The sequence below is a fragment of the Tasmannia lanceolata genome, unplaced genomic scaffold, assembly GCF_043159265.1.
Source record: "Tasmannia lanceolata isolate RefF3 unplaced genomic scaffold, GAP_Taslan_0.1 ptg000007l, whole genome shotgun sequence".
Taxonomy (NCBI): Eukaryota; Viridiplantae; Streptophyta; class Magnoliopsida; order Canellales; family Winteraceae; genus Tasmannia; species Tasmannia lanceolata.
The window spans coordinates 11,373,067-11,397,782 of NW_027518684.1; the positions used below are offsets into that span (position 1 = coordinate 11,373,067).

A 24,716-nucleotide genomic window follows, 5' to 3' on the forward strand; every position below is an offset into this window, starting at 1 on the left:
ATCCAAGGAAGGGAATCGTGTGTTCTTTCCTTGCGCAATTTAATACTTAGGTTATAACATCTTATTGCCTGGCATATCTCAGGATTTCCGTGGACAGTAACCTCGGAGCCAACAACATGCTATAGCTTAAGTATTCAAATTGTCAAAGATCGGTTGCAATTGGGATACGATTATGGATGCACTGACCATTTTTCCAGGGAATTCTAATGATCCTAAGATTTCTGTTTCAATGGATTAAGGAGTTAATGTGTGACAGAGATTTAAGGTTCTTTAGAAATATTCAGATGATTTTCAATTAATTTCGGATTTTCAATGAATTTTATCAATTTTAAACATATGAGTGATTTTACAAGTGAAATTGTAGCAAACGAATTCGAAATGAGTTGAAATTTCTACAGCAGCAAGATATGATGAAATGTAGCTTACGGAAAGAGTTTTACAGATTTTTACATTAAGCTCATATTTAATTTCGATTTAACAATTGATTGACCAGATTGCACAAATAACACAGAAACCACTAGAAATATGAATCTAAATTCAATGAAATTTCTACATTAATAAGATATAAGTAAAAATAACATACTGAGAAATTTTCATGAATTTTGGAAACCATTTACTATCAGTTTCAGATTTTTTAATTTTCAGACCAGATTATGAATTAACCCTACATCCCATATGAAAACAGATCCAAATCACTTGAAACTTTTACAGTAACTAGAAATGTGAGATTGAAGACTACTGTAAAAATTTTAAGAATTTTAGTTGTGATCTGATGTCAGTAACAATTCCTCCAAAAGCTGGTAAATTTCAAAGAAAGCATAAAATAATATACCAAACAAATTCTCAAAATTCTCAAAATTTCATGGTAGAATGTACTGGTATCATATTAGTTTCCCACGAAATTTCATTAATTTTGGAATTCATTTAGTATATATTTTATTTTCGAAACACTCATGGAGATCATGATTTTGAGCATACATATTTAATTTTCAACTAAATCCAATTAAATACTAAAAATCATGCAAATATACCAAATAATTCTAGAAAAATCTAAAAATTAAGTACCTACCTGTGATCGAAATCCTCGCCGAATCCGAGAGCCGAAAAATTCGAAAATCGCACCGCCGCTTGATCCGCTTCCGCTTTCTTTCTCTTTTTCTTTGTTTTATTTTCTTTTATATTTTTTTTTATATGGAACAAGGGAGAGAGATGGGGAGAAACAAATAAGGAGAGAAAGTAGATAATGATAGTGTGAGAGTGAGAGAGTGAGAGATATTAAGGGAGAGAAAGAGAAAACTATCCAAAAACAATGTGTTGTTTTTTTTTTTCTTCCTCTCATCACCTCTCTTTATATAGTGAAAAACTTAGTGGAGAGGTGGAAATAAACAATGAGAATGGTGGGTGTGGTGGAGAATAATGGAAATAAACAATGAGAATGGTGGGTGTGGTGGAGAATAATGGAATATATAATGGTAATGGTGGGAATTGTGGTGGGGAATAATGGAATATATAATGTGAATGGTGGGTGTGGTGGAGAATAATGGAAATAAACAATGGTAATTGTGGGAATGGTGGTGGGAATAATGGAATATATAATGGTAATGGTGGGAATGGTGGTGGGAATAATGGAATATATAATGGTAATGGTGGGAATGGTGGTGGGGATAATGGAATATATAATGGTAATGGTGGGAATGGTGGTGGGAATAATGGAATATATAATGGTAATGGTGGGAATGGTGGTGGGGATAATGGAATATATAATGGTAATGGTGGGAATGGTGGTGGGGATAATGGAATATATAATGGTAATGGAGATAATGGTGTTATTTTAAAGGGAAAAATGAAGTTAGTGGAAATGGTAGAGAAAGTTAAGTCATGCTAATGGTGAGTCCCACATCAGCGGGTTCCGCACAAGCGGGTCCCACATCAGCGGGCCCTACACAAGCGGGTCCCACATCAGCGGGTCCCACACAAACGGGTCCCACATCAGCGGGTCCCACACAAACGGGTACAAATTCTCCCTAGTTTAGATTTTTCTGAATAATCCTTCTCAACATTTAGCGGGAAAATGCGAAACACGATGGAAATGACCAAAAATATTTAGAAATGTAACAAACGGATGCGGGAAAGAAAGACATTGGAAAACCGACGGAAAACAAACCCTAATTTCTTTATCGATTAAGGTAGAGCAAAATGGGGTGTCTACAGATGCCCCTCTTTGGTAGAGATGACGTAGTCATCGAATACCAAAGTCAAAATGACAGAGCCATTTTGCGTAGCTTTAATCGACAAAAGACTCTACACAAAACGGAGCCTAGACGCAAACATTTACTACCTAATGCAAGACCCTAAATGAAATCCTAGAATTAGAACATAATAAGAAATCCTGATGCGGTGCCGTTCACAAATGGGCAACGAGAGAATGAGATACCAGTTTCGAATGGATTCCGAAGAGAAAGAACAAAGATCGTTCTCAAGCGGTTTTTAAAAGAAAATGAGACATCTTTCACAAGCGGGCTCAAGGAGGATAAGAGACCATTCACAAATGGACTCAGAAAATGAGGTACCGTTTACAAACGGGCTCAAAGAGAACACGGGACCATTCACAAATGGACTCGAGAAACGAGGCACCGTTCACAAACGGGCTCAAGGAGAACATGAGACCATTCACAAATGGACTCAGAAAATGAGGTACCGTTCACAAACGGGCTTAAGGAGAGGACGAGACCATTCACAAATGGACTCGAGAAACGAGGCACTGTTCACAAACGTGCTCAAGGAGAACATGAGACCATTTACAAATAGACTCAGAAAATGAGGTACCGTTCACAAACGGGCTCAAAGAGAAGACGAGACCATTCACAAATGGACTCGAGAAACGAGGCACCGTTCACAAACGGGTTTAAGGAGAAGACGAGACCATTCACAAATGGACTCGAGAAACGAGGCACCGTTCACAAACGGGTTTAAGGAGAAGACGAGACCATTCACAAATGGACTCGAGAAACGAGGCACCGTTCACAAACGGGCTCAAGGAGAATAAGAGACCATTCATAAATGGACTCGAGAAATGAGGCACCGTTCACAAACGGGCTCAAAGAAACAAGATAGCTTCAACAACGAAGAATTTAGAGATTTTTCATAAACTTGAATTTGACGTAGGATTGGATTTGATGAATTTTTGATTTTTCAGAAATAAGGCACCGTCCACAAACGGGCTCAAGGAGGACATGAGATCATAAATGGACTCAGAAAAATGAGACACCGTTCACAAACGGGTTCAAGGAGAAGATGAGACCATTTAGAAATGGACTCGAGAAAAGAGGCACCGTTCACAAACAGGCTCAAAGAAACAAGATAGCTTTGATTGATGAATTCAACAACGAAGAATTTAGAGATTTTTCATGAACTTGAATTTGACATAGGATTGGATTTGATGAATTACGGAATTCCAAGGAAATGAGGTATCATATTTGTATGATGCTCAAAGAGAATAAGAGAACATTTTTGAATGGACTCAGAAGAGAATGGAATACCGTAATTTTACGGAGTTCCAAGGAAATGAGGTATCATATTTGTATGATGCTCAAAGAATAAGAGAACATTTTGGAATGAACTCAGAATGAAATACCGTATTTTTACGGTTCTCGAGGAAAGGAGATATCACATTTGTATGATGCTCAAAGAGAATAAGAGGACATTTTTGAATGGACTCAGAATGAATGAAATAACGTATTTATACGGATTTCAAACAAATGAGACACCATATTTATATGATGCTCAAAGTTAACTCAAGGACAATGGACTATCGTATTTATACGAATTCCAAGAAATGAGACATCACATTTATATGATGCTTAAAGAGAAGAGACCATTTTCAAATGAATTCAGAGATAATTTGAGCTTTGACATAGATTATCAGAGAAAAGGAACTGAAATCTCTAATTAACAACTTTGGAAGCAAATGATTCCATACCACCATGCAGCAAAGGTCTTTCAAGGCTTGAACATGAGATGCCACTTCATTAGCAACCTGCCCCAGTTTAAGGCCTTCTAACCTTCTTCTATTTATTGACCAGAGATCATTCTTGCAACGATTTTTCACCATTCATGACAGTCGCACCTTTTCCAAGTTTCTCGGAATCTGTTAATGAACCTGCCTTCAGAGTGATTGCACCCTACAACAATTCTTTAAAATAGCATTTGTAAATTTTTCTAAAAATAGAACCACAGACATTGGTAATAAAAAGACAAAATAAGAAAGATTACTCAAGTGATCTCGTGATGCTTCTGACTTATCAGTATTTTCTTTTGGGTTAGGTTAGCCTCTTTTAAAGAATGTTTCTCCACTGATAAACATCTTAACTTATTTTTTAAGACAGTGATACTTCATATATCCTTCTATCAACTTTCGGATTGTTTTGAAATTAATGCCCTTAGTTTCGGGAATCATTGTTATTTTTGCCTGACCTACTGAGAGTTCAGAGGTCGATGTAATTCTTCTGGCGTGAACCCCATCTTACCACGACCAAGTATTCCTTTTTAGATTTTCAACTTGGCGGACCGTTCAACCTTAACTTTTGCCTGAATCGCCTTTTCAGGTTTTTGACTCAGCAGGCTACCCCCTTAACTTTTGCCTAAGCTGCCTTTTCAGGTTTTCAACTTAGCAGGGGAATGATCCTAAATTTTGCCTAGATCGCCTTTTCAGGTTTTCAATCTAGCGGATCTTCAAGCTCCATTCTCTTTTTTTTTTTTTTTTACTTGAACACCAAAAGGACTTTACAGGTGAGGTAGAGCTTTTCAAAAAATGGCTTAAGGTTTTGCAAGAGTTTCAACCGAACCTGTGAACAGGTTGCCTACGTATCCCAGTGTAGGAATCAGGTCATGCGTAGTTCAGGGGAATGCCCCTAGTACATTGGGTTTTGAAGGAAAATTTTATGTAGGCTCAAAAGGGTTTGCAAAAGGTTATATATTTTTTGATTTTGGGTTATGAATTTGGGTTTTATTCGGCCAAAAGACGGCCTTCTGGTGTTCAAGCATAGAACCTCTTGAGTTGATCAAGATTTGTTGGTTCCGGCAATATTTCTCCATTTAAATTACGGAGCTTGACGGCTTTTCCAGGTAAGATTTGGTCCACGATGTATGGCCCTGACCAATTAGGCTTGAATTTGCCTCTTGGGTCAAACACTGGTGCTCGGTTTTCTTTTAGAACAAGGTTGCCTTCTTCGAGATCTCTGATTTTAACCTTTTTATTAAAAGCCCGGGCTATTCTGCGCTGATAACCCTGCACATGGTAAAGCGCTTTTAACCTCTTTTCATCTAGCATATTCAGCTCTTTATATCTGGCGTCTGCCCATTCATTTTCTGGCAACTTGACTTCAGCCAATACTCGGAGCGAAGGTACACGAATCTCTACAGGTAGCACTGCTTCCATACCATAAACAAGAGAGTAAGGGGTTGCCCCAGTTGAAGCTCTAATTGATGTTCTGTAAGCCCACAAGGCGTACGGCAACTTATTCGACCAATCCTTATAAGTTTCTGACATCTTGCTAATGATAGTCTTGACATTTTTGTTTGCAGCTTCCACTGCTCCATTTGTCTGCGGCCGATAAGGTGAGGATTTGTGATGCTTAATCTTGAACTCTTCGCAAAGAATGATAACTTCTTTCTTGAAATGAGATCCGTTATCTGAGATAAGTTCATGGGGAATCCCATATCTGCATATGATGTTGGTTCGTATGAATTTAGCAACTGATGCGGATGTAAGCTTTGCATAAGAAGCGGCCTCAACCCACTTAGTGAAGTAGTCAATTGCAACGAGTATGTACTCGTGACCACTGGATGACTTAGGGGAAATTTTGCCAATAATGTCAATTCCCCAAACCGAAAACGGCCAAGGAGAAGTAAGAGAATGCAATTCGGTAGGTGGTACATGGATGAGATTCGCATGTATCTGACATTTATAGCATTTCTTCACAAATGTGTGACAATCTGCTTCCAATGTTGGCCAATAGTACCCCAGACGTAGGATCTTCTTTGACAACATCTTCCCATTCATATGAGGTCCACACACCCCTTCATGAACATCTGCGAGAATTTCTTCTGCCTGATCTTCAGTGACACATAAGAGTTGAATTCCGTCGAAGGACCGTCGATACAGCTCTCCTCCACAAATGACAAAGTTAGCCGCCAATCTCTGCAAAGTCCTTATCTCCTTATTCGACGCCTCATTGGGATGCCCCTGGCCCGAGATGTAGTTCTTTATGTCCGTATACCATGGTTTACCATCGGGACATCTTGCAGCTATCTCTATAGCATCAACATATGCAGGAGCCCATTGCTCTTGAACCGTGATGGGCCTCATTTTCATATTGTGAGGTATGTCAATCATAGAAGCTAACGTCGCTAAGGCATCGGCGAATCTATTCTTCAACCTTGGCAAATAACTGAAAGTGATGTGCTGGAATTGCTTAGCGAGAATATCCAAGTATTCATGATATGGCAGCAACTTTTCTTCTTTGGTTCTCCATTCTCCTTGGGTTTGGCAAATGATTAACATTGAATCTCCATATACGTCAAGATTCTCTATGCCTAAGGCCAATGCTGCCTCAAGCCCAACAATGCATGCTTCATACTCTGCCATATTGTTGGTGCAATTGAATTGTAACTTAACTGCAAGGGGAACATGCTCATTTCGGGGTGACACAAGCAATGCCCCTACTCCTTGCCCTGTTTGGTTTGCTGCTCCATCAAAATAGAGGGTCCAACCAGTTTCTGGATATTCATCTTCTACTATCATGATCTCTTCATCTGGGAACATCGTCTTGAAAGGCTGATTTTCTTCTCGGGGTGCTTCTGCCAATTGTTCAGCAATGGCTCGGCCCTTTACTGATTTTTGGGTTACATGAGTGATGTCAAATTCAGACAACAACAATAACCATCTGGCAGTCCTGCCTGTTAGGGCTGGTTTTTCAAATAGATACTTCAAAGGATCCATCCTTGACAAAAGCAAGACCTTATGTGATAAAAGGTAATGCCTGAGTCGTTGAGTAGCCCAAACCAAGGCTAAGCAGGTTTTTTCCAGGACAGTGTACTTCTGTTCATACTCCAACATTTTCTTACTAAGATAATACACAGCCTTTTCATGCTTAGTTTCTGGGTCTTGTTGCGCTAGCATACACCCCATGGTGGTTTCTGTTACTGACAAGTAAAGCAGCAATGGATGCCCCGGTATCACTGGTGCTACTATCGGTGGTTCAGACAAACTTTGCTTTATCTTTTCAAAGGCCTGCTGACATTCCTCTGTCCATTCTTTGGAAGAGTTCTTCTTTAAGAGCTTAAAGATAGGTTCACAAGTTGATGTCAGATGAGCGATGAATCGCCTTAGGAACTGTATCCTTCCTAGGAATCCCCGAATTTCCTTCTCGGTTCTAGGCGGCGGCATCTCCTGGATAGCCTTAATCTTCTGAGGATCCACCTCTATACCCCTTTGACTCACCATGAATCCTAACAACTTACCAGAGGTAACCCCGAATACACACTTGCTAGGATTCAGGCGAAGCTGGTATTTGAGTATTCTTTCAAAGAACTTCTTGAGGTTTGGGATGTGATCCCTCCTTTCCCTGGCCTTTACAATCATATCATCAACATAAACTTCGACTTCTCTATGTATCATGTCATGGAGTAAGGCTGTAGCTGCTCTTTGATATGTCGCACCAGCATTCTTAAGACCAAATGGCATTACCCGATAGCAATATGTCCCCCATTGTGTAATGAACGAGGTCTTAGCCATGTCCTCGGGTGCCATCTTAATTTGATTGTAGCCCGAGAAACCATCCATGAAAGATAGTAATTCATGCCCGGCCGTATTGTCCACCAAGATATCGATATGTGGTAGAGGGAAATCATCTTTTGGACTTGCCTTGTTCAAATCCCTGAAATCTACACACATTCTCACCTTTCCATCTTTCTTCGGTACAGGTACTATATTTGCGAGCCATTCTGGATATTCCACCACTTGCAGAAATCCAGCATTCAACTGCTTAGTAACCTCTTCTTCTACTTTCAGGACCCACTCAGGCTTCATTCTCCTTAGCTTCTGCTTTTTAGGTTTAATCCCAGGCAACAAAGGTAGCTTGTGTTGAACAATGTCTTCGCTCAACCCGGGCATATCTTTGTAAGACCAGGCAAAAACTTCTTTATATTCCTTAAGTAGGTTTATTAATTCATCGCGCTCTTCAGATGATAGAGTATTTCCAATTCGTATTTCCTGTATTAAATCTTCTGTTCCGATGTTTATAATTTCGATTTCATCTTTAAGAGGCTGGGCTCGGCGCTCCTCCTCTTGTTTGAGCATATGCTGTAATTCAAAGGGAGTTTCGTCGATCCCCTCTTCCTCGTCTGAGGAGGGAGTGTTATCATTATTATTAAAGTCAGAAGCAAACACAGAGACATACTGAGAATCAGATTTCATTGAATTGAAAGAAGTTACATCATTATCATTGGACTCATCCTGAACAGGCTCAGGATTCACATAGTAAATAAACTCAGAAAATGACTCGCCTGGACTAGGCACTGACACCGATTCACTCGACTTGACTAGACTTGACTTAGCAATATAATAAAGTGGAAAAACATCAGAACTCCAGTTTGAAAGATTTTCTGTTGCAGGTGCAATCTGACTCTGGGGTTCAGTAAAGGTATCATTACTCTGAATAACTGCCACCAGCACATCTTCACAATCTGTCTCTTCTTGTTCTTCAGAATAGTAATCAACATCAGGCACATTTTCTTCAAACAAAGATTCCAGCACATCTGGCTCAAGGTAGACTAACCAGTCCTCAACAGCTTTCTCAACATAATATATCGGCGGTTCTGTTTCTGGGAGAGCAAGGCCACTGAATATTTCAAAACCGGGTATCATGATCCCTGTCACTGAGTCATACCATGGTTCAGAAAACCCATAGTATGGAAAGGTCTCACCTTCTTTGATAAAATGACCATTCATTGATAAGGGATATGGAGCCATTAGGAGTACCCTTCCGGTGCGGCGGATTTCTTCCTTCAATTTCAACAATTCTTTCATGGATTCCTCCTCCTCCTCAGTAGGTATATACCCTAGACCGAAAACTCCAGAGTTTGCTTTGATTGGGCGCCAATGAGACGCTTTGCTTGGATCACGGCCTAAATTCATACCCGGAAAGTAGTTCATTTTTCTCATCATCTTGGCAACCACAGGACTGATGGCAAAAGGCAAATACAACTCCTCCCGAGAGGCATCTTCATAGGAAATAGCAGTAACATCGAATGCGAAACCATTCAAGTTGTAATCATCTGCTTTTATAACTGGAAGGATCCGAGTTTCTCCTGTTATCTGCCCTATTTCTGGCTCTTCGTCGCCTCTGACAGTGATCAATTTTCCTTCTTTAATGAACTTCAGTTTTTGATGAAGGGTTGAGGCAACAACACCTTCCTTATGCAACCAGGGTCGTCCCAGAAGTATATTGAACGAGGCCTTGATATCAATAACTTGAAATTCCACCTCAAATTCTTGACCGCCTATAACGATCCTGGTGGTAAGGACTCCGACCACATTTCTGCGGGTATTGTCATATGCGAGGATACCAAGGGTTGATTCGGCAAAATCAGTGGGACCGAAACCCAAGGTAATGGCAGTTCTTAATGGACATACATTCAACGCGGATCCATTATCTACCAGCACAGACGGTACTTTCTTGCCTTCGCAAACAACAGTGACATGAAGAGCTCTAGCATGATTCCGACCTTGAGGAGGCAGCTCCTGGTCTGAGAAACTAATGGCCCTGGTGGCGTGTGTCAGAGCGACAACTTCAGCTAGTTGCTCTGGAGATATTTCTGAGGACACCTGTGTGGTATTCAGTTCTTTCAACACAGCCTCTCTGTGTTTCTTCGATGCTATCAACAACCCCCAAACAGATATGACAGCCTGAGTTTTCTTCAACTGCTGAACAACTTCATCATCATCCTTCACGTATTGCGGCTCCTCTCCTCGAGCCAATGCCCCTGGATTTTCGACTCTTAATTCAGCAAGTTTGAAAATTCTTCCACCCCTTGTCACATGTCTGACTTCATCCAATTCTGGCTCACCATAGGTGATAATTTGAGGGACTTGTGGCTCATAGGTGATTACCAAGGGAGGTACAGACTCCCTCAGGTATGATTCATCACAGAAGATGATTTCGGGTTCAGAAATGGGTTCTAAAGCACATATGAGGGTGAGAGGGTCAAACTCAGGATCTCCTATGGTTATGGCATTAACGGCAGCGGGAGGATTAGCATGACCAGGTAGCGGGTTTTGGGTAACATTGGGTCTTGGTTGGAATGCAATGACTTTCTCATCAATAAGTTTCTGGATTCTGAATTTCAAGGCGATGCAATTGTCTGTAAGATGACCAGGACCCCTGTGATACTCACAGTGTAGGTCGGCTCGCCAATTGGCAGGTAAAGGATTGGGGGGAGGCCGGGTGGCAGGTAGGGTTATGCGACCTGAAGCCAGACACTGCTTAAGCACCTCCGAAGATGGAATGGGAAGAGGAGTAAATTCTACCCGGGCTTGTTGCCGAGGTGCGGTCGCAGGTTGAGCATAGTCCATTACTAGAGGTTCCTGGGATTTAGAGGATTGAGCATTGGAATGGGAGATACTACTGACTTGGGCTGGTGGGGATTTTTTGAAATCTCTAGGATTTGGGTTGCTACGGTTGAATACACCTTGAGCCATAGCCTCCTCTATCTGGGTGCCAGCCACAATGAAGTGTTTGAAGTCTGGATAGTATTGCAATGACATGTGATACTGGAGCTGGGGGGAAATATTTTTCATGATTATCTGGACTTGCTCCTCCTCAGACGGGCGCTCCATCATCTGAGCTGCTATTCTCCTCCATCTTTTCACAAAAATCAGAAAGGATTCTCTCGAGTCTTGTTTTGTTCTCTCTAAATCCTTTCTGGTGATTTCTGTCCCATCATCATATTTGAACTGCCTGATGAATTGCTCGCCGATATCCTTCCATGTCCTGTAACGAGTCTTGTCCAAGACCATGAACCATCTCCTAGCAACCTTGGTTAGGGAAACTGGGAACAATTGAGCCATTTGCTCAGGAGATAAGCCTTGAGGCTGACACATGATGGTGAACATTTGTAAATGTGTGATTGGACAACCCACACCATCATATTTGTCGAAATCGGGCATTTGAAAATTAGCAGGAAGGCGGATTTCGGGAAATAGAGTAAGATCACTGGGATTGAAACTACCCTGGTCTTGAAACTGAATGTCTTGAACTTTTCTGGTAAGAGTCTCTAATTTCTCCATAACAGACTTATCAACCATGGACTGAGAAGGTCTACTACGATTCTCGCTATACTGCTCTTTTTCCAAATCTTCTTCGGTTTTATCATGGATATTGATGAACACTGGCTGGACAGGTGCTGCTGAAGTAGCTGCTTGGTGCACAGGCCCTTTATCCTTGGACAACGATTGTCCGAACTTCTCAGAAAGTTGAGCCTTGATAACTTGGTTCTCTTCCTTGAGTTCTTGAAGCTGCCGGAGAATCAAGGTAAGAGTATCGGTGATAGCAGCGAGTGGAGGACTGTCCTGGTTTTCTGCCATTGGTGAGGATGAGGACGGGAAAGAATGAGATGCTGGGGTTCTCAGAGAAGGTGGCGGGGATACAGATTTCCTCTGTAATCGAGAAGAGACCCGAACCCAAGGAGTATTAGGGTTAGCTATGGTGTCTACGGCCCTGTAATATTTGAAAGACATATTTAAAATCAGAAAGAAGTAGACACTGATGTATGCATAGACGAAGATACTGAAAGAAAAAGGTGAACTTTTATTGATAGATCATTAAAGCTTGAGTACATGGTTCGATCTTTCAAAGATAGACTGATAAGAGAAAACATGACATTAAGCACTCTTTCTAGACTTCTTCTTTGGACGACTATCTTCCTCAACTGACTCCTTGAAAGATTTGATGACTCGAACATCCCAAGCAGATGAAACGGCTTTGACAATCTTGGGCTTGAGATCCTCAGGCGGATAGAAATGACGAAGGGGAGGCACAATGGATTGCTCCCTTCCATACTGACGCTGAATCCTGGCAGGAATATAAAAGGAAGTCTTTTTGAGGCCAAGAAGGCGAACGTAGTTAGCTTCTCCAGTATTGAAGACAGCTTCTTGGATTCCAGGGATTTGCCAATAAATCTGATCTTCATGGCGAGAACTCAACCACTCAGCCCAATCGCCTTTATGATTGAAAGAAACATCATGACGCCATTCACTGAAGGTGTATAACGTATGATCAAAATGCACAGGAGCTGCAATTTTTAGCTTGTGGCATAACCACACGTGAAGTAATGCAGGACATCCTGAGAAGGACCCAACAAAAGATCGAACATAAGAGCCTGGACCTGAGCTGGCACGAAGACGAGCCATCTCATCCAATCCATTGAAGGTTTCTGCAAGCATAGTAGGAATTGGATTGGCGCCACGATCCATCTGATCAACGAGGTCCAAGAGAACAGCTGACGCACAGCGAGAAGGCTGGACAGTGAGGAACCTAGCAAAGGAGCAGAATCTCAGAGCGCGACCTCGGGCTTTTTGAATATCAACAGCACCAATATGCCCAACAGGAGGGTAAATGTCAATCAGTTGTTGCATGGACACTTCCTGGTCTTTGATGAAAGAGTTCATGGATTCATCTGGATTATTCATCAAGCGAAGGAACAAAGGACGATAATCCGACACGTAAGATGGCTTCACCAGAGGGCCATCTACAGGATATTCCAATAAGGCACACCATTCTTCAAAGGTGGGACACATTTCTTGGTTGCCAAAACGGAAGACATGATGATCGGGATCCCAACACTCTGATGCAGCATAGAGTAATCCCCAATCGAGCTTGATGGTGGCCACGTAACCGAAGAGATTTTTCTCTTGCTCACTTATGGCATAGATATGGGATTCTCTTAATGTACCACGGATCCAATCAAGAATTGTACGAGTAGACATGGTGTCTGTAAGCCAGGAGAAAGGATACAGGGATAATCAGGATTACATGAACATGAGATTAGGATGAGTTCCTACCAATATAAAGGAAGTATGGATACTCGATCGAATCAGATAATATAAGATTAAAAATCGTACGATCGAGATGAGATGAGATAGCATAAGATTGCTTTCAACGGATGGATCATGAATGACTAATCCTATGAGATCTTTGGAAATGAATGGGATTTAAATCCTAACCCCAAAGGGAAAGTTTTTTAATCTTTGCACATTTTATCAGTGTTACCTGAAGGCATCAACCCTAATCCTAATCTAGCGGAGTGGAGAGAGGATCTCGACTCATGACTTTGTTTGTGTACCTAGGACCGATCGTAGCCATTAGAAGATGGTCTACGGCCTAATCTAGACACAAATAGGTAGGATATCCTAAACTAGGCTCACACACGTGATGCACATGTGTTCGTATACTACATGCATGTGTGGGTTAATCTAGGGGTAAGGCCAAGAGTTCCCTTAGCGCGAATCCCTGTTCGATATACTGTACCAGTGTCCGGCGTATCAGTACGTGAACAAGAGATCCGTTTACGTACCATAAAGGTACTAGGCTAAGGGTGGAATGCTTCTCTAGCACAGAGGCACCAGGTGATGAAATCCCAGTCAACCATGCTAGATAACACTCCGGGTTCCTAAAATAGGACGTGTGTGCATGTGAGATGCAGGGGTTTAGATGAAAGTGATGTAAGTGTGTGCAATAAGTTCGCGCAATCTATGATGCCTTCAGGTTTTGTTAGATTAAGTTTGAGTATATGTGATGAGAAAATAAAGCATACAAACTAATCTAACAAGCATAAAAGAGATAGAGTTTTCATGAGCCAGTTAAAATAGATTCAAATGAGTTATCCTTTGGAATTGTAATGAAGTTAGGTGTTCCCCAGCAGAGTCGCCAGACTGTGGTACCCTGATCCCGCGAGAGGGGCGTGGGGCGAGCCGCCGCGCTCTCTTCTCTTGGTCTCTCGTATCCACGCGATTGGCGTGTGTTTTTTAATTGTTGATTTTAATTCGTCTTTCCTGTGAACTTGGGATCACTAAGGCAATCCGAATTCCACACGAAAGAGACTGACAGAGTCGCCACCTAGATGTGGGATCTAGGACCCGAAATTAACCAGAAATCTAGACTCGCTACCTGGTTACGAGAATGGAAGGTATGGGGAGTTATCCGCCACATGCACCATTCCTGCCCGATAATCGGTCTTCGATTCCAAAAGCTAACTCTTTTAAATTTATTTTAAATGGCTCATTCAACTCTATGTTAATGTGCGAACTAAGTGACATGCATCCTATGATCTAATTTCAATGTGAATCCTAAATGTGTATCTTGATTTATTAATTTGTCTGGATTCAATCTAAGTGAAAGTTCTCCTAAAATTCTAATTTCATGGAAAGTCCTAAGTGATTTGATTAAGCATTTACAAGAAAATTAATATACAAAACACCACAATTTGTTTGTGGTGCCGACTCGCGGGTGGTATGCCATCAGACATCCAAGCTGCCTACGTACCCAAGCCTCACTGGGATCAGAGTCGACGTAGTTCGGTGCACCTAAGCTAAGCTACATATGCCTAACTCAACTAGGACACCGACTTAGACGGATTTGACTGTTTCAACAGTTTTAAGAGGAATTATTTAATTCAAGTTGAGGATTTTATTATCTTAGGATTTCATCTAAGATGCTATATGATTCTTATCTGAATGCAAGTTGTCCCTTAGACTAATGCAGGTTTGCCTACATCCTAGTTTACTAGGCTTGTCCTAGGGAAAGATCGGGTGACTAGTGTAACTAGACCTATGGTACGGTTGCTATACATAGCAAGCGTCCGTGATGAGGCTGGACTCCTAACTCTAGGACTCCCTAAAACTTAGGACACGACACAACACTAGTGTTCCTAAATTGGGCTCTAATGGTTCTTAGATTGGAAACCATAATCCAATGGTTCCGGAAGACTCGAGACAAATCAATTCAAATTCTTGAAGTTAATTAATTTCAGATTTCCTGGATTTTCGATTTATGGACACTTGAGGATTACCAATGGTTCTAGGGTTCACCAATTTCGGCCCAGAATAGCATCCAAGGAAGGGAATCGTGCGTTCTTTCCTTGCGCAATTTAATACTTAGGTTATAACATCTTATTGCCTGGCATATCTCAGGATTTCCGTGGACAGTAACCTCGGAGCCAACAACATGCTATAGCTTAAGTATTCAAATTGTCAAAGATCGGTTGCAATTGGGATACGATTATGGATGCACTGACCATTTTTCCAGGGAATTCTAATGATCCTAAGATTTCTGTTTCAATGGATTAAGGAGTTAATGTGTGACAGAGATTTAAGGTTCTTTAGAAATATTCAGATGATTTTCAATTAATTTCGGATTTTCAATGAATTTTATCAATTTTAAACATATGAGTGATTTTACAAGTGAAATTGTAGCAAACGAATTCGAAATGAGTTGAAATTTCTACAGCAGCAAGATATGATGAAATGTAGCTTACGGAAAGAGTTTTATAGATTTTTACATTAAGCTCATATTTAATTTCGATTTAACAATTGATTGACCAGATTGCACAAATAACACAGAAACCACTAGAAATATGAATCTAAATTCAATGAAATTTCTACATTAATAAGATATAAGTAAAAATAACATACTGAGAAATTTTCATGAATTTTGGAAACCATTTACTATCAGTTTCAGATTTTTTAATTTTCAGACCAGATTATGAATTAACCCTACATCCCATATGAAAACAGATCCAAATCACTTGAAACTTTTACAGTAACTAGAAATGTGAGATTGAAGACTACTGTAAAAATTTTAAGAATTGTAGTTGTGATCTGATGTCAGTAACAATTCCTCCAAAAGCTGGTAAATTTCAAAGAAAGCATAAAATAATATACCAAACAAATTCTCAAAATTCTCAAAATTTCATGGTAGAATGTACTGGTATCATATTAGTTTCCCACGAAATTTCATTAATTTTGGAATTCATTTAGTATATATTTTATTTTCGAAACACTCATGGAGATCATGATTTTGAGCATACATATTTAATTTTCAACTAAATCCAATTAAATACTAAAAATCATGCAAATATACCAAATAATTCTAGAAAAATCTAAAAATTAAGTACCTACCTGTGATCGAAATCCTCGCCGAATCCGAGAGCCGAAAAATTCGAAAATCGCACCGCCGCTTGATCCGCTTCCGCTTTCTTTCTCTTTTTCTTTGTTTTATTTTCTTTTATATTTTTTTTTATATGGAACAAGGGAGAGAGATGGGGAGAAACAAATAAGGAGAGAAAGTAGATAATGATAGTGTGAGAGTGAGAGAGTGAGAGATATTAAGGGAGAGAAAGAGAAAACTATCCAAAAACAATGTGTTGTTTTTTTTTTTCTTCCTCTCATCACCTCTCTTTATATAGTGAAAAACTTAGTGGAGAGGTGGAAATAAACAATGAGAATGGTGGGTGTGGTGGAGAATAATGGAAATAAACAATGAGAATGGTGGGTGTGGTGGAGAATAATGGAATATATAATGGTAATGGTGGGAATTGTGGTGGGGAATAATGGAATATATAATGTGAATGGTGGGTGTGGTGGAGAATAATGGAAATAAACAATGGTAATTGTGGGAATGGTGGTGGGAATAATGGAATATATAATGGTAATGGTGGGAATGGTGGTGGGAATAATGGAATATATAATGGTAATGGTGGGAATGGTGGTGGGGATAATGGAATATATAATGGTAATGGTGGGAATGGTGGTGGGAATAATGGAATATATAATGGTAATGGTGGGAATGGTGGTGGGGATAATGGAATATATAATGGTAATGGTGGGAATGGTGGTGGGGATAATGGAATATATAATGGTAATGGAGATAATGGTGTTATTTTAAAGGGAAAAATGAAGTTAGTGGAAATGGTAGAGAAAGTTAAGTCATGCTAATGGTGAGTCCCACATCAGCGGGTTCCGCACAAGCGGGTCCCACATCAGCGGGCCCTACACAAGCGGGTCCCACATCAGCGGGTCCCACACAAACGGGTCCCACATCAGCGGGTCCCACACAAATGGGTACAAATTCTCCCTAGTTTAGATTTTTCTGAATAATCCTTCTCAACATTTAGCGGGAAAATGCGAAACACGACGGAAATGACCAAAAATATTTAGAAATGTAACAAACGGATGCGGGAAAGAAAGACATTGGAAAACCGACGGAAAACAAACCCTAATTTCTTTATCGATTAAGGTAGAGCAAAATGGGGTGTCTACAATGCCCCTGGTTTAAGTTTAATAAAGAGGTTTTGCTTTTGGCTCAAAGGAGTTTAGCAAAAAGGGTTTTCATTTTTGAAATCTGGGCTATTGGCTTAAAAAGCTCAAGTCGTCCAAAGATGGCCTTCTAGTGTTTTTAGGCGTAATATTTCTTTAACTGATCCAGGTTTGTAGGTTCTGTTAATTTTTCTCCATTTTCATTGAGGAGTCTTACGGCTTTTCTCGGCAGGACTTCATCGACAATATAAGGACCAGACCAATTTGGACGAAACTTTCCTCTTGGATCAAATACCGGTGCCCTATAGGACTTCAAGACAAGATCCCCTGATTTCAAATCTCGGACACGAACCTTCTTATTGAACGCCCTTTCAATCCGCCTTTGATACCCCTGGATATGATACAGAGCTCGTAGCCTCTTCTCATCTATCATCTGCAGTTCCTGATGTCTGGCCTTCGCCCATTCAGATTCTGGCAAGCTTGCCTCTATCATCACTCTTAGAGATGGAATTCTAAGTTCAACAGGCAAAACTGCTTCTATTCCATATACTAAAGAATACGGAGTGACACCTGTAGAAGATCTGATCGACGTCCTGTAAGCCCACAAAGCATAAGGAAGCTTGTTTGACCAGTCTTTGTAAGTTTCTGTCATCTTGCCGATGATTACCTTGATATTCTTGTTTGCTGCTTCGACGGCTCCATTCGTCTGTGGCCTATAAGGGGACGACTTGTGATGCTTTATTTTAAACTCTACACACAAGTGCGCTACTTCCTTCTTGAAGTGAGAACCATTATCCGAGATTAACTCATGAGGTACCCCATATCTGCAAATAATGTTTGCACGGATGAACTTTGCAACTGTATTCGAAGTAATGGAAGCATACGAAGCGGCTTCAATCCATTTCGTAAAGTAATCAATTGCGACCAAAATGTATTCATGCCCGCTCGAAGACTTTGGATGAACCTTCCCAATTATGTCAATTCCCCATACTGAAAACGGCCATGGAGAAGTCATGGAGTGCAACTCCGAAGGAGGTACATGAATAAGATTTGCATAGACTTGACACTTATGGCATTTCTTCACAAATGCGAAGCAGTCTGCTTCCATTGTGGGCCAATAGAATCCAAGTCTCAAAATCTTTCTTGACAACATTTTCCCATTCATATGAGGTCCACAAACTCCCTCATGGGTCTGCTCGATAAGCTCAACTGCTTTGTCTTCACCAACACACAAAAGCTGGATTCCATCAAAGGATCTGCGATATAACTGATCACCACAAATAACAAAATTGGCAGCTAATTTCTGAAGGGTTTTGCGCTCTTTCCCAGAAGCCCCAGGTGGATGCCCTTCACCAGATATGAGATTCATGATGTCTGTATACCAGGGCTTTCCATCTGGGCACCTGGCTGCTATTTCAATAACGTTCACATGCGCTGGCTCCCATTGCAATCGCACTGTAAGCGGCTGGACCTCCATTGTTGCTGAAATGTCTAACATAGAAGCCAGTGTAGCCAAAGCATCAGCAAAATGATTCTTTGTTCTGTACAAGTGAGTAAACGTAATACTCCTGAACTTCTGGACCAAAGATTCGAGATATGCATTATACGGGATCAATCTATCTTCCCGAGTCTTCCATTTTCCATTAGTCTGGTAAATGATCAAGATGGAATCTCCAAACACATCAATGTCTTGAATCTGCAAAGCTAAGGCTGCCTCCAGTCCGGCAATACAAGCTTCATACTCCGCCATGTTGTTGGTGCACTCAAACTGCAACTTGATAGATATAGGAATATACTCCTTCTGAGGGGATACGAGTACTGCTCCTATTCCTTGACCCTGGTTATTGACTGCACCATCAAAATACATTGCCCATCTGGTATTTGGAGTATCTTCTTCAATATCCATAATCTCTTCATCAGGAAATTCAGCCTTTAGGAATGCGCTCTCTTCCACAGGGGAATCAGCTAAATGTTCTGCGATGACCCGCCCTTTAACAGATTTTTGAGTGACATAAGTAATGTCGAACTCAGATAACAATAATAACCACCTTGCGGTTCTTCCCGTAAGAGCAGGCTTCTCAAACAAGTACTTCAACGGATCCATCCGTGAAAGCAGAAGTACCTTGCTTGATAACAAATAATGTCTGAGCCTCTGAGTTGCCCAAACTAATGCTAGACAGGTCTTCTCTAAGATTGTATACTTCACCTCGTATTCTAGCATCTTCTTGCTGATGTAGTATACTGGCCTCTCCTTCTTTGACCCTGAATCTTGCTGAGCAAGCATACAACCCATCGCCGTATCCGTGATGGACAAATACAACAATAATGGTTGACCCAGGATGACTGGGGATAAAACAGGAGGTAAGGACAAACACTGCTTAATCTTTTCAAAAGCCACCTGGCATTCTTCGGTCCATTTCTTCGATGAATTCTTCTTCAGAAGCTTGAAAATAGGCTCACAGGTCATAGTCAGATGAGCTATAAACCGTCTCAGATACTGAACTTTTTCGAGAAAACCTCGGATCTGCTTTTCGGTCTTCGACGGTTCCATCTCCTGAATCGCTTTGATTTTCTGAGGATCTACTTCAATTCCCCTTTCGCTCACCATGAATCCCAGTAGCTTTCCTGAAGTAACCCCGAATACACACTTGCTAGGGTTCAGACGAAGCTGATACTGTCTGATTCTTTCAAAGAATTTTCTTAAAGAGATAGTATGCTCCGGCCGAGTCTTTCCCTTGACGATCATATCATCTACATAGACTTCGACTTCTTTGTGGATCATATCATGAAGAAGAGCAGTCTCAGCTCTCTGATAAGTAGCGCCTGCATTCTTCAACCCAAAAGGCATTACTCTGTAACAGTAAGTTCCCCACTGAGTAGTAAACGTTGTCTTGATCATATCTTCCGGCGCCATCTTAATCTGATTGTATCCCGAAAACCCATCCATAAAAGATAACAGAGCGTGACCAGCTGTATTGTCCACCAGAAGATCAATGTTCGGAAGCGGGAAATCGTCCTTCGGACTCGCCTTGTTGAGGTCCCTGAAGTCCACACACATCCTGACCTTTCCGTCCTTTTTGGGCACCGGCACTATATTCGCTAGCCATTCTGGATATTCAACAACTTGAATAAATTTTACTTCTAATAGCTTTTTAACTTCGTCATGAACTTTTAACTCCCATTCTGTTTTAAGTTTTCGGAGTTTTTGCTTCTTTGGCTTCGCGCCAGGGATTAAAGGCAACCGATGCTGGACAATGTCTTCACTCAATCCCGGCATGTCATCATAAGACCAAGCAAAGACCTTCTTGAACTCCTTAAGTAAAGTGATTAATTCCTCACGCTCTTCGGGAGATAAAGTTTTGCCAATTCGTATTTCCCGAATTAAGGTTTCGTCACCAATATTTACGATTTCAATTTCCTCTTCGAGCGGTCTTGCTCGGCGACTCTCCTCTTGTTGAATCATATGTTTGATTTCAAGGGGAGTTTCGTCGGCATCCTCGTCAGAGGAGGAATCTTGATTATCATTATTAATATTATCAGTTTTAAGAGCAGATTCAGTACTTGAAATGGAAACAGGAGAAACAGAAACAGGAATGTATGTAAAAGAGTCTTTCATTTCATTCATAGTATTGGTTACATCAAGAATGGAATCGCCCACAGCAGGCATTGTATTGGACTCTAACGATGTATTCACAGACTCAACAGACAACTCAACATTGAACTCAGCCAACTCTGGCATATGTGCAGTTGAAGAAATAAACTCATCATCTAAAGTACTCTTGGACTCGACCTTATTAGAAAGAGACTTGTCACCGACTCCGGAACCGGATCCAACTTCTACAGTACCTGCATCAAAAGAATCGTTAGAATAAACAAACTCAATATCAGACTGGGAAGTAGACGTATACTTAGAGACTACTGACTCTTTTGAGGAAACGGGACTATACTGAAAGACTACTCGAGGTAAAACCTGGGAGGTCCAGTTGGTCAAGGGTCCCTCGGCTGGGGTGATTAACTCTGCGGGGTTCAGAATGAATGCATCTCTGCCTATCACTGCCACCTCTGACGCTTCGGTCTCACTGCCAACCACTGCTGCCACTGGATATTCAATCTGAAACATGCCATTCAGACAGCCCGGTTCTAAAACATCGGCCCAATCGGTTTTCGATGCTTCCTCAATAATCCGAGCACTCATTGGCGCTTCTGATAACTCTAGGTCAAAGAAAATTTCAAAACCCGGAAACCTCTGCCCTGTCACATCATCGGTCCACGGCTCAGCAAACCCGCAAAATGGAAAATCTGCCCCCTCTTTTCTGAAAATGCCATTTCTGATCAGACTGATTGGCCCCATAGGCAATTCTAAACCCCGGCGGCGGCACTCGGCCCATTTCAGCATGTATCTTTTCATTTCCTTGACCTCCTGCTCGGTCGGCTCATATCCTAGGCCAAAGAGACCATTGAAAGTTCTGAACACAGGCCACTCAGTAGGGCCTTGATGATATTTGCCCAGCCCTGCGCCTGGAATATAACCCTGTTTACAAATCATCCTGACCACATTCGAGTTGGTGCTAGTCAAGAAGAAAACTTCTTCGCCCATGGCTTCTTTCATGGATATGACCGACACCTCCAGTGAAAAACCTGTCAAGCTGACATCGGCTTCTTTCCCAACTACGAGCTCCTGCGAAATCTGTCCAATTTCTAAATCTGGGTCACCCTTCACAGTCACTACCCTGCCGTTATGAACAAACTTCAACTTTTGATGAAGGGTAGAAGGGATAACTCCGACCTTATGCAGCCAAGGTCGACCCAATAACAACAAGAAAGAAGCTTTAATATCCAAAACTTGGAATTCTATGTCAAAGTCCTCTCCCCCAATCTGGATTTCAGTGGCCAGGGTTCCGATGACATCTCGCTGGGTGCCATCATATGCTAATATACCCTGCTCTGAGGGAATAAAATCTCCAGGTCCAAAGCCCAAAGTCGCAGCAGTACTCAGTGGACAAATATTAAGAGCGGACCCATTGTCGACTAGTACTTCAGGTACCCTTTTCTTGTTGCAGATCACAGTAATTTTGAGTGACCGGGCGTGGTCGCTCCCTTCAGGAGGTAAATCATCGTCTGTGAAAGATATTACCTTGGAAGCCTTAGTCACAGCGACTAGACTTACTAACTCATCAAGAGTGATTTCAGTTGGCACCTGAGCAGCATTCAACTCTTTGAGTACAACCTTCATGTGCTTAGACGAAGACATAAGTAGGCCCCAAATGGAAACGTTTGCTTGGGTCTTCTTCAACTGCTTCAACAAATTATCCTCTTCTTCATCTGCACTCGGCCTATTTTGCCCCTGATTCTCGGCTGCTCTTACTGCTTCTGCAGGGTTTTCTGCTCTCAATTCCGCGGGCTTGAACACACGGCCACCCCGGGTAACATGACGAAGCTCGTCACACTGATCTTCTAACAGAAGCAAATCATCTGCATCCATTCTCAGAACATACGGAGCTTCAATTGCCTCCTCTTCTTCAAAATCACTCATCCTTAGAACATAAGGCGTTTCCTTTTCTGCCTCAACATCCTCACATCGAAGGACGCATGGAGAGGACGTCTCTGCCAAACTGGTGCTCCCCCTCCAGAGGGCATAAGACCTTTCCCTTTCCATCTCCTCGATCTCTTCAGGATCAAATCTTAGAATATAAGGTTCATCAGGAGTGATTGCGCAAATGAGAATGGATGGATCAAGAACCGGCTCCTCAACAAAAATGGCATTCGTTGTAGGAGGAAGAATTGTACGATGATTGGGAAGGGGGTTCCGAGTTACATTGGGCCTTTCCACCTCAAGCTTTCCGTTCTCTAACATAGTCTGGAGCGCATGCTTTAAGGCCAGACATCTTGCAGTGAGGTGACCCGAATTTGTGGTATTCACAATACTGGTCTGCACTCCAATATGGGGGTAACGGGTTAGGTACTGGCCTGATATCAGGTAGTCTGATTTTCTTATCCCTTATCAATTTTTTCAGAATCAGAGGTAAAGGGTATGGTAAGGGATCAAAGTGCCTCTGAGGTTTCTGCTCTACCGGGGCTGGCGCTGGTCTCGCCACCTCTGTTACAGTCCTGGCCGCTGGGCGAACATGGTTTACGTGGTCAACTTCTTTCTGTACGACCACGGGTCTCTTTCCTTCCCTGATGTCTGATGGAAGTCTGGCCCTCAGACCCTTAGCTATTGCATCCTCAGTCCTCGTCCCAGTCTTAATCAGAGGGTCAAAATCGGTGTAATGCTGAGGGGACATAAAATGGAAATACTGCGGCGACAAACCCTTGATCACCAGCTTGATCTGATCTTCTTCTGATAGCCTCTCGCTCAGCTGGGCAGACTTTCGGCGCCAACGACGGATGAAAAAGGTAAAGGTCTCCAGAGGACCTTCTTTAACTGTTTGAGATCTCTCTTGGTAACCTCTATCCCTTCTTCCATAGAAAACTGCTCTACAAATTTGTTGGAGATGCTTTGTAAGGTCTTCACCTCTTCGGGTTTCCGACGCAGAAACCACTTCTTCGCCACCCCAGTAAGAGACATTGGAAAGACCCTGGCCATTTGCTCAGGAGATAGCCCACACTGCTGCGACATCTCAATAAACCACCTCATATGATTCCGGGGACATCCAGTCCCATCATATTTGTCATAATCGGGGGTTTTGAATTTAGGGGGCAAGGTGACTCCCGGAGACATTATCATCTCAGATATATCGAACTGCTTTGGGCCTTGATGCTTCAAGCTTTCCATTTCTTTTGTCAGCTTCTCCAATTGATCAGCTACCTGTTTTTCCTTATTATACTGGGCCACATCTGGAATGCAATATTCTTCAGCGTACTGCCCTTCTTCTAGGTTGACGTCTACTGGTGAAATGAAAGGGTGGTTCAAATTTGCAGGGCTCGGATTTGCCGGTATAGCGGGAGGGGGTTGAACCGCAGGCGCTCTAGAAGTAGAGACTTTTTCATTAGACTGGGCTTTCATTTGGGCCATCTCCTCTTTCATAAAGGCCATATCCCGGGTAAGATTCACCATCATCTCTTGAATTTTAGTTAGCGCATCATTGGGTTCAGCCATTTGGACAGATTCTAGGGATTCAGATGATTCAGATAAAGAGGATGCAGATTGTTCAGGTAAGGTTAGCGGTTCGAATTGACGAATGAGTCTAGACGTGGTTGACTGTCTAGACCACGCAGGTTGACTGACACCTGAGGGAGCGATGTTTGCTCGATTTTAGAATCCTGAATTGGAAATTAACATACTAAATTAAAACGATAAGCATTGAGATAAAGTATTCTGTACCAAATAAGATAAGAGAAAATC

The 24,716-nt window shown here is 41.6% G+C and overlaps 2 protein-coding genes across 2 annotated transcripts in view; both read right to left on the reverse strand.

Annotated features, from left to right (window-relative positions):
- Window positions 1–18,023, reverse strand: part of LOC143880569 (uncharacterized) — a 37,955-nt gene extending 19,932 nt beyond the window's left edge. The window contains exon 1 of the mRNA XM_077383564.1: window positions 17,667–18,023. Within this exon, the coding sequence (XP_077239679.1) occupies window positions 17,667–18,023 (357 nt within the window). The remainder of the gene's footprint in view (window positions 1–17,666) is intronic.
- Window positions 18,024–18,177: 154 nt separating this feature from the next.
- LOC143880570 (uncharacterized) lies at window positions 18,178–23,655 on the reverse strand. Its single transcript, XM_077383565.1, has 7 exons — window positions 23,443–23,655; window positions 20,933–23,300; window positions 20,400–20,479; window positions 20,223–20,291; window positions 19,141–19,643; window positions 18,552–18,912; window positions 18,178–18,195 (listed from the first exon to the last, which is right to left on the reverse strand). Exons 1-7 carry the CDS (start codon window positions 23,653–23,655, stop codon window positions 18,178–18,180), a joined length of 3,612 nt encoding a protein of 1,203 aa, XP_077239680.1.
- Window positions 23,656–24,716: the final 1,061 nt, after the last annotated feature.